Source organism: Salvia miltiorrhiza, chromosome 4 (genome assembly GCF_028751815.1).
Source record: "Salvia miltiorrhiza cultivar Shanhuang (shh) chromosome 4, IMPLAD_Smil_shh, whole genome shotgun sequence".
In the NCBI taxonomy this organism is placed as follows: Eukaryota; Viridiplantae; Streptophyta; class Magnoliopsida; order Lamiales; family Lamiaceae; genus Salvia; species Salvia miltiorrhiza.
In genome coordinates, this window is record NC_080390.1 from 39,472,054 (window position 1) to 39,482,653 (window position 10,600).

The 10,600-nt window shown below is 35.1% G+C and overlaps 1 protein-coding gene across 2 annotated transcripts; it reads left to right on the forward strand.

Moving 5' to 3' along the window:
- The first annotated feature begins 1,529 nt into the window (after positions 1–1,529).
- On the forward strand, positions 1,530–8,950 carry LOC131021593 (uncharacterized). Of its 2 annotated transcripts, none has more exons than XM_057950856.1 (14): positions 1,530–1,687; positions 1,897–2,140; positions 2,223–2,251; positions 2,411–2,513; positions 3,016–3,187; positions 4,188–4,373; positions 4,716–4,876; positions 4,977–5,253; positions 5,893–6,104; positions 6,383–6,481; positions 6,573–7,096; positions 7,392–8,152; positions 8,283–8,481; positions 8,726–8,950. In XM_057950856.1, the coding sequence occupies exons 2-14, from the start codon at positions 1,960–1,962 to the stop codon at positions 8,858–8,860; spliced, it is 3,039 nt and encodes a 1,012-aa protein (XP_057806839.1). In that variant the 5' UTR covers positions 1,530–1,687; positions 1,897–1,959; the 3' UTR covers positions 8,861–8,950. The 2 variants fall into 2 exon arrangements, with proteins under 2 accessions (XP_057806839.1, XP_057806840.1); XM_057950857.1 differs by having other exon boundaries at positions 1,685–1,800.
- Positions 8,951–10,600: the final 1,650 nt, after the last annotated feature.

The window sequence follows — 10,600 nt, forward strand, 5'->3', positions numbered from 1 at the left end:
TAATTACAATGCGCATACCAATATATGTGCATCTCAATATATCACTTTTTAATACAATATTTTATCACTTTTTAAACAATGCGCATACCAATTTTTAAACTCCAATTATTAAAACAATGCGCATTCAAATTTGCAAACACTGCGGAAATCAAAAAATTACACCGCATAGTAATAAAAACAATGCGAAAATTATGTATAAGTCAACTATGCGCACAAATATTAACTCTACGCAGAGTTTTGACTATGCGCAAACAATAACGAAATCCATTCAGTACACGGAAATCCACACTGCAAATCACACGCCCAATCATTATGCACAACTTTTTTCAGCATAAGAAATATTAAAATAATACAATGGGTATGGGGTAAATCATTTTGAAAAAAAAAAGTGGAAAAAAAAATCATTTTGAAAAAGTGGATATATGAGAAATGTAGTTTGCAAAGGGTGGGTATTTTAGATTTCCTCCCTTAAATAAAATTAAGGGTGGTTCTATTCATAGCCCCCATTTTACTCCGTATAGCCTCTCTTTTAAAATATTAATAACAATTAATTAAGAATTTACTATTCTACCCTATATTTTATAGCCCCCAAATTTTATCAAACTTTAAATTAATTATCACTTCAATTTTATAACCCCCATTTCATATTAAAGAATTCATAGCCTCCCTTCCCCCATTTGTCCGTTCCCCCATTTCATATTGAAGAATTCATAGTCTCCCTTCCCCCATTTCTCTGTTCATAGCCCCCATAAAAGAAATCACAATTCATCCAAGATTTAATCAAATCATCCATTCCTTTTCTCTCAACATTTGTGTCATTGCTCTGTTTCTACATCAAAGAAAAAATGAGATTCTTGGGCACACCCTTTTCCGACAATAATTAGAGTAGCAGGAGCAACAAAAGCACACAACGACGACAACAGAAGCACACAACAGCCGCAATGATGATGATGAATCAAAATTCTGATTATATTGAGGGGAAGGCTATATATAAGAAAAGGTAAAAAGGTCAAACACTTGAGCAAACAATCAACAAGTGCGGCTATTAACAATTAGTTAGTTTTCAAATCTGAGGCAATAATTGATTTTAGAAGCACCGTTTCTCAGTTCTCACATTAAAGCGCCGCCGACGTAATATTAAAAATCAAACTGCAGTTATAAAGAATCAGAATAACATGCGTATATTTCTAAATATATTCAGGAGAAATACCTGTATATCACGTTTGATTTCAGAATTTTCGTCCAATATTTTCATCGTAGAATTCTAAAGAAGTTTCATAATGATCGAATTTGATGTTTACATCGATTATTTTATGTGATTATCATAATTCTGAATTGGAGGCTATACAATTTTTTTCAGGGTTTATATATAGGGGCTATAAATATTTTCAGATTACGATAGAGGTATACGTTTTTATTCTTTTAAATTTATTTAAAATTTAAAATTAGTTTAATTTGGAGGCTATAAAATATAGGGTAGAATAATAAATTCTTAATTAATTGTTATTAATATTTTAAAAGAGGGGCTATAAGGAGTAAAATGGGGGCTATGAATAGAACCACCCTAAAATTAATCGGGTTAAGAGCCCAAAATATGAAAGCCCACATTAAATATGCAAACGCCGCTCATCGGCTATGTTCTTCGCTCGCTATTTCTGCCTTCTAAACGAGCTTCAGCTTCTTCATGGTAATTCTCCTTTCTTTCCTTTCTATTTCTTCAATTCATCAAGAATTTGGGCTTAAATGTAATATTTCAAAGATTGAAAAGGTGTTTGCGTTTTCAACAGTCGAAACGCAAATGTGCGTTCTTACTCAAAACCTGATCAAAAACGCAAACTGCGTTTGATTTTGCACTACTGTTGGAGAAAATTGCTTACTGCATTTTGAGTTTTGCAGTATGATTGGACATGCCCTCATTCAGCGCAGTGTAGCTTCCGTGATTACTACTTTTGACTTGCTATGGCCATTGGAGGAGAAGAATCAGCTGAGAAGAAAAGGACAGAACTTGAGAGAAGAGTACTGGAGCGAGTGGGACACGTCATCTCCTCCATTGATCACGCCAAGCACGTCGACCAAGTTATCGTAGCTCTCCACTCTCTGGCCGTCTGCCTATTCACCCTCAATCCCGATTCTATTTCAGGTAGTTTCACTGACCTAATGTATATATTATGATCAGTAATTTGAAGTAATAGTAATTGATAATTCTTTTTGTTGAAATGTAGGTAGTGTTGATGAGAAATATCGAGAAGAGGTGCGCATTTATCCTATTTTTCAGTCATGGATTAGATTATGGAATCAAAGTTGAAAATACAGGAAACCAATATACCTTTTTAATTTCTTTTCCAGTTTTTGTTGATTTTTTATGGCCCGCCGTGATTGTGTAATGGTTTTCCTTCTACTTTTTGGGTAGTTAAGCGCCATAGAGGTTCCTAGCCAAGATGAGAAAACTGAATGGTGGCGTGTATTCTATAAAGGATCTGGGTTCCGCGTATTTGCTAGAGTGCTGTTGTATGGTAAAAATGGATCTTCCCCTAATTATACTATTCAAAATTTATAGTTTGTATACACTGGTGGGCTTGTTAACCGAATTCTGTTTGAATGTGGTACTTTGTGTTTTATAGTTGTTGCGTTCCGTTTACTGGCTGATGCATACTGCAAATAGTTGAGTTAGTGCTGCTTCTAATTAGCAACATTTTATGCACGGATGTGTTAACACTCTGTTTTGTTGTTACAGTAAAGCCACAACATCATGGATACATTTTTGAGCTGAGTTTATTTGATAATGACATCGCGAGCTTTTGTCATCTTAATGATGTCTAGTCCCCATTTGTATTCTTCCTCTATTTACGGATGTGATCTCTTCCACCTTTTGGATATCTTTATGTAGAACTGTTGTTTCAATTTATAGGAATCTCTTATCGAACAGTATCTGTATAGTGTAGCAAAGTGCCCTTTTTCTTACTCTGTAGAATATGGGTCCTTTCGATTTCTAAAAGCATTTTCCATGGTTTGCAGATGTTGCTTCCAATTGGCTAGCCTGCTTTCCAGCTTCTGCTAGGAAGCATGTATATGATGCATTCTTTTTAGATGGGTGTGCTACTGAGATAGTTCAGGTGGTGGTTCCTTGTCTTCAGCCTGGTGAAAGTGGCAGTTATGATTCAACTGCTGTGATCTCGAACGCAGAAAGGTAATAAGTTATTCTTCTATCAAAGTAATATTCCTCTTGACAAGGTTGCATTTGACATTTTCTGTTGAAGGACTGTCACTTTCATGTTCGGCTATGCTTCACGCACATCTCTGTATAAATCACATACTCAATATTGAGTCCAGCTCTACATTACTGGATGAAGACATCTTCAAGTTTTCCTGTCCTGACTCTCTAATTGGCACTTATAAGGTCATGATATCATAAGATTCATGAAGAGTATGCCAGCATTCTGAAAATTATATTCTATTTCCTTCATTGATTAGTCTCTATTGACCAAGGTTGTTTTTATTGCTTGTTAGCAGATGGGAGGAAACTTTTAAAATTCAAAGTTGTAAACTGTTCCAGAATTTATATGCATCTATTATTTATATTGTGTTCTGACTTTGACCAATGACTTTTATGTTTCCCTGGATTCAGCTAAGAGAGAAATGGGTGAATCTTAACTGTTAAACTGCAACATTTGGCTACTAACTTGAGCTGAAATTTTCATCTTAGTAGTATACCATGCACTTCTGTCTTGTTGGAACCATATTACTTTGTATGTTTCAGACTGCTCATGATCACTTTTAAGTATCATATGCTACCTTTCAATTTTTAGGCTTAGGACAGAGCACATTAATATAACTTTAATCTACATTCTGGGTCACAGAAAATAGACCTATTTAATGTATATCTGGAGATTTTAGTTTTCATTACAATTTTGTTTGAAGAATCTATTCTGCTTTTGGCTGTAAATCAGTGATCGGTGGAGTATTAGCTGTAGCCTACTTGCATTACTTGTACATCTGCATATGACTTAATGTCTGTTGTATATGCATTTACATGAGTCTAACATATGTCTTAATGTCAACATGTTTCTTGGTACCCCTTGACAAGGATGTTTGGTACTAGTGGCATGACTTGGCTCAAACCCAACCAATCAATAATAGTGTTCCATGAATTTTCTACTTAACACTATTTCTTGTGCTACTTTTAATAGATTACTTGTGATTTGCCTGCTGGAGAATGATTTGGTACGTCAGATGACTAGAGAGTTTTCTGGTGATTGTGACTTTGAAGATGCCAGCCACGAACAAGTCAAGAAGTCCATTTCTGCAGCCTCACAACTGATTACATCAATTCCCGACAAAGCAAGACGAGGAGCTCCAGCTTCACTTTCCCCGCGGTATCCTTATTTTGAATTCTAAATGCAGTCTGTTCTTGTCTAATAGTTATCTACATAAAAGTTTGGAACCGTGAGTAAGAGCTTAGGTCATCTACATCAATTCATTCTGCTATCATCAGAACTACTGCTCAGTTAAGATCTACTATGATTTAGCTGACAATCGAAAATAGATGAGTGGATTGGAAATAGAGCTGCACTGCACATGCACGCTATCAGTAGATCATGAATTTTTAGTTTTCACATCAAGCCAACATGAGATTTTGGGTGTTGGAACATCATTCTCAGTGCAATATTTTTGAGTCTTTTTGTACTCTGTTTTAATCCTCTACTTAATATTTCCAGTGTGTTCTTCAAAAAATTAACCAGTCAACTTCTCCATGGAGTGGAGGAATGGGATTTGAAGTTTGTAGATGAGTCAGTTGTTGCATACAACAACCATGTGAATGGCATTATACTTTTTATCGGAGAAGCATTTGCCCGCATTAGTCGCCGGGGATCTACCGGTACTTTGAAATTCATAAAGCCTGAAGTTTCTGTTTCTGGTAACCCCCATTCTCTGATGTTAGCAAAACTCTAATTTGGACAGTTTTTATATCCTGGCAGATGTCTTGTTAAGTGAGATCATTGCAAAGATCCTCGGGCAAGTACGAAGCATGTTATCATCAACTTCTGATCTTGCCTTAAGTGAAACATTTGAGTCAAGACCTGCTTTCCGCTTCTGGTCGAAGATTATTGAGGCAGTAAATGATTCTCATTCAGTGGAAAGGATAGCTGAAGAACTCTTGCGTCAACTGGCTACTCAAAAACTTAATGAGGTTGAAGGGTACTGGATTTTGTGGATGCTCTTTAGTAGAATCTACAAACGACACCCTTCAGTCAGGTACATAAAGTGGGGCCAACTTACTATTCTGTTTTACTTGAAAGTTCAAATGAACTAACGATGGTCTTATACATAAATATGTAAAAGATAATGAATATCCATTTCTATTTTACTATTTTGAAACTAAATGAATATCCATTTCTATCATGTTCACATATTACCCCTTTTTATAAAGATAATGAAGATTAAGTAATTAAGTAATACAAGGAGTCTCTGTCAGCAGAATGTATCTTCTCTTTCTTCAAGATGATTTTCATGATTGTGGGCTGGTATGTATAATAGCTATGCATTTGCGAAAAAAAAGTTAATATAGGAATTTTTTCTTTGCATTCATGTTTATAGGGGCTACTAATTATAAAGTCATTATGAGGTCTTTATCCATGTTATAATCTTTTCTGTGTTGCACTCAAGAATGGAAACCCCAACTCCACCTAAAAGCTAGCTCAAAGGTGGAGGATTGATTCCCACTTAAGTACCCACCCACAATTAATTTTAGCTCCGATGTGGGATCGTAACATAAACCTTCGTTTATGGTTTTTTCCCCTGTCTTTTCTTTTTTCATTTCTTTTCCTTTCCTTTTTCTCTATTTTTGGCTGTTGTTGATGTTTGGTGGAATGCTTCTAACCCTTTGAGTTCTAGATTCACTTTTGTGGAGAAGTTTTTGCTCTGGAAAGTATTTCCCACCTGTTGCTTGAGATGGATTATTCACTTTGCTGTGCTTGAATGTCCCCCTCAAAGTGCTTCATCAAAATCTTACAATGCTCGAAGTCTCTCGGACACTGTGCACCATCTTATTGTATCATGGTCTAGAAGAGAGTTTGTCCAATCATCTCCAACTGAGCAGCAAATTTGTATCCTTATTAGTAAATCATCAATTGTAGCAGCTTTGACACTTTAGGAGTCTGATGGACAGAATAATTTTTTGCTTGCTGTTGATGCTTTCACTTGCAGTGCAGAAGCTGCATATTCTTTACACTTTTTTGTATTCCACCTTCTACTGTGATGAACATATTGCATATGTTTTTCTTATGCCATCTTCTGACTTACTTGAAGAAATTTCCGATTCTTTTTGCTGTAAATTTTTTATGCTTATACTTTATCTTCTGTTTCACCTTAACATAGTTTACAGATGTAACTGCTGCTTTAGGTCTCTGCCTGCAGCAGATGACTAAAGAAGATTTAGATGCAATGAAAGATGCATTGCACTTAATTCTTCAGGGAATTAGTTGTAAGCATTTGGTTTGTCTCGCTTAGTGAAAACTCTTATCGTTTATTTCTCTACATCTCCTTTCTACACTAAAATTTTAAACTGCCTGCAGGTAGATTGGAGAATCCTGTATATTTGATTCGAAAAATGGCAAGCAGTATTGCTTTAGTATTTTCAAAGATTATAGACCCCAATAATCCTTTGTATCTTGACGATAGTTGCCAGGAAGAAACCATTGACTGGGACTTTGGGTTAGCAACCCCCAGAGAGGTATCTGCCACTACAAAAGTGCTTGGGGGAGAAAAAACTCAAGAAAGAGAAAGCTCTTCTACCCTAGTATCAGGAAATGAAATTCAAAAGAGTGGAGAAAAGGGGGTTCATATCTCAAAATCTAGGAAGAACAAGGAATCAGCATTTAATCTAGTTGACCCAGATGAGATTATTGATCCTGCAGAACTAAATAATGAATACACCGTTCAAGAAGAGAGTGACTACGAAAGTGAGGATTCTGAGGCATCAAGCGACTCGTCATTGCAACCCTATGACTTGACTGATGATGATGCGGATCTGAAAAGGAAGTTCACACAGTTGGTAGATGTAGTTGGAGCACTTAGAAAATCAGATGATGCTGAGGGTGTAAGTTTTATATGATTCACCAATCTTCTAAATGCCTTTCTTACATTACACATGTTTATAGCTGTAAGCAGTTGCACCCAGTGTGGAGGCTTAGGCTGATTAGCTAGCTTTCGCAGTGCCTTACTATTTCCTATGTCTTACACTAATGTAGTGCGTTACTAAAGTTCACCGACAAGTTGCACATAGTTGGTTAGTTATTTGCTAGTGAAGTACTATTCAAGCTTTGTTGATTATAACTTGGAAGTGAGATGCTTAAGTTGTAGAGCATCACTGAATCTTTGATGATGACTTGCAGGTTGAAAAGGCCCTTGATATTGTTGAGAAGCTCATTCGTGCTTCACCAGATGAGCTTAAATATATCGCAGGTGATCTGGGTAAAGCTCTTGTACAGGTTCGTTGCTCTGAAACCTCTGTCGAAGGAGAAGAAGAATCAGCAGAAGAAAGAAGACAGAAGGCCCTGGTGGCTTTGATTGGCACAAGACCTCTCGAATCTCTTGAAAGCATGCACAAGTTGCTTTATTCACCTAATGTAGACATCAGTCAGCGGATAATGATCTTGGATATAATGACCGATGCAGCTCAGGAGCTTGCAAATGCTAGAATTTTGAAATCTGAACATCGAGCAGTGACTCTCATATCCTCCTCCGACCAACCATGGTTCACACCAAGAAATGATGGTCCTCCTGGGGCAGGGTCTTGGAAAGAGATTTCTTCAACAGAAACTCCACTGAACTGGTCTTATTCTTATGAAAGAGAATTACCATCCAAAGCTGGTCAGATGAGGAAAGGGAAGACACGTCGATGGAGCCTCCGACAACCAATACAGGATAGCCAATTGGGATGGTCTCAAAATAGTTTTCCTCAATATGCTGCAGCATTTATGCTTCCGGCCATGCAGGGATTCGATCAAAGGAGACACGGGGTTGATTTACTAGGAAGGGATTTTATTGTCCTTGGGAAACTCATCCACATGCTTGGTGTTTGTATGAAATGTGCAGCAATGCATCCTGAAGCTTCTGTTCTGGCCGCCCCTCTTTTAGACATGTTAAGATCCAGGTAAGGACACTCTCCGAGTGCCTCGAATTTGGGTTAGTTATTAATCAACCTCTCTATACTTGAGTTTCTCACATTTAGAGGATGAACCAGCGCATTCACGCACTCTATACATGACTTGGATCTTTCACAGGGAGATATCTCATCATGCAGAAGCATATGTGAGGAGGTCTGTCCTTTTTACAGCTTCGTGTGTTGTATTGGCCCTTCGTCCCTCGTACGTTGCATCGGCGGTGGTTGAAGGAAATATTGAAATCTCGGAAGGGCTAGACTGGATACACAGATGGGCACTAAAAGTAGCCGAGTCAGATACAGACAGAGAATGCCACACGGTAAGCAAGAACATATTGGCTTAATTATGAAATTTTATATGATTCCTCTGATATCTTAATTATAATTTTTCAATGCCTTGGCAATTAGTGCTGCAGTGTGAATGCAAACCTTTTTCTACCACATTAAAACTTCAGATTTTCCGAAAAAGTTGTTATAGTTTGGTCTACACATCTGTGATGATCACTAAAAAGCTTTGGTATTTAGTCATGAGGTTTACCAACTGTGATGATGTGTTACATGCAGCTTGCGGTGGGATGTTTACAACTGCATGCAGAGATGGCTCTGCAAGCTTCTCGAGCACTTGAATCACCTCACACCATTTCTCTATTTCCACCCACTTCCAATACAACCATTAAGATTCCATTCTTAAATTCCTAGAATCACTACTTCCTTGTTTGTATATAGATATAGACTATACTCCACACAAACACATGAAACTTTATTTATCTATTTTTCACTTTTCTTGTCGATAATTTTCCAACAACACACAATAGTATAACACCGGAATTAAAATACGAAACGTGATAAATTGGTCTCCAAATGCTTACTTACCTGTTGCTACTTATGAAAGCCAAAAGACTTAGAAGCTCTTTGAATTAGCTTATAGTGCGATTATTTTATACACTATAATATTTATTCACAATAGACACTTATATATTTAAATGAGTGGATTTTGAAAATAGCATATTTCTTTTAGTAAACTTAAAAATTATTCATTAAGATAAAAACTTGAAAAAATAACTACACTTACCATTTTATCCCTTCAAATACCACCCTTTAAAAAATTCTCGTATTTCACAACCCAGTGAAATTCACAATCAGAATTTTTGGTTGTGAATTCACAACTAGAATTTATTTTGATTGTGAATTCAAGTAGTTGTGAATTTGAGTTTTAAAGTTTGAATTCACAACTAAAAAGAGAGAGAGAGAGAACATAGAGCATTCTAAGAGAGAGACTGGGAGGAGAGGGATAGAAATTAGGGGTGAGTAATTTTTTAATTTTAATCTTAGGGGCAGTTTAGTCATTTAACATAAAAAGTGGGTATTTTTTAAAGTTTTTATTTGAGTGGGTAAATTTTAAGTTTACTAAAAAAAGTGGCTACTTCCATATATTGACTCTATTTAAATTAGCTAATAATTTATCATTTATAACTACACCTGAAATTACATGATTTAAAATAGAATTATATAATTAAGACTAAAACGTGTTAAAAGAGAAAAAGATAAACAAACGCATTGTTTCAACGGATGATATTATTGAGGTAGTAGTTTAATTGAAAATTACAACATACAACTTTAACCTTATTTTCTATTTAATTATATACCTTTTTGTTTTTACATAGAGTAAGATTATTTCATACACTATATTTAGTTACGGTAGACATTACATACTCAAAATAATTCAATGATTTATCATTTAATACTGCAGTTGAAATTACATAATTTAAACTATTAAATTAGGATTAAAAAAATGTTAAAGAAGGAGAATAAGATGAACAAAAATGCATCTTTTCCTCAGATGACATTATTGAGGTGGTAGTGTATAGTTGTTAATAATAATAATTTTTTGATTGATGACATTATTGAGGTGGTAGTGTATAGTTGTTAATAATAATAATTCATAATTTTTGATTTTATAATTAATAGTATTTTAGAGACATGACATGTAGTGTAAAAAGGTTTGGTTAGAAGATTTTGGCATTTGTGTACATGTAATCTATTTTAGCAAGTTTCAATTTTAAAAATTGTTTAATAATATAATAGTGTTTTAAACAAATAATATAATAGTGTTGAGAAAATAATATAGTAATAAATTATAATTATTTATTTAGAAAATGTCTACATTGTTTCTTAAAAAGCCTTGTTCGGCGGTTGTGTGGCAGATTGAAACTTAGCAATTTTATCTCCGTTTAATTATTTAAATTATTTGATGTTTAATTGTAAATGTCGATTTTTTTCTTCTAATTAAATTTATTTACCCACTCTTATGTTTTTATACAGAAAGATTTTCCCAAAATATTTATACAGCACCTTAATTAAATTTGAAAAATTTATCGTACAAGCCAGAAGCAACAATTAAAATGTCCATATTAATTTTGTAAGGCCCACTCGCTTAAT

What these genes read in the sequence shown, in the direction of transcription:
- LOC131021593 (XM_057950856.1), top strand. Translation starts at nt 1,960, where the DNA reads ATGGCCATTGGAGGAGAAGAATCAGCTGAGAAGAAAAGGACAGAACTT. An exon ending in ATGAGAAATATCGAGAAGAG is followed by an intron (nt 2,252 to 2,410) that starts GTGCGCATTTAT and finishes CTTTTTGGGTAG; the next exon opens with TTAAGCGCCATAGAGGTTCC. An exon ending in TCCAACTGAGCAGCAAATTT is followed by an intron (nt 6,105 to 6,382) that starts GTATCCTTATTA and finishes CATAGTTTACAG; the next exon opens with ATGTAACTGCTGCTTTAGGT.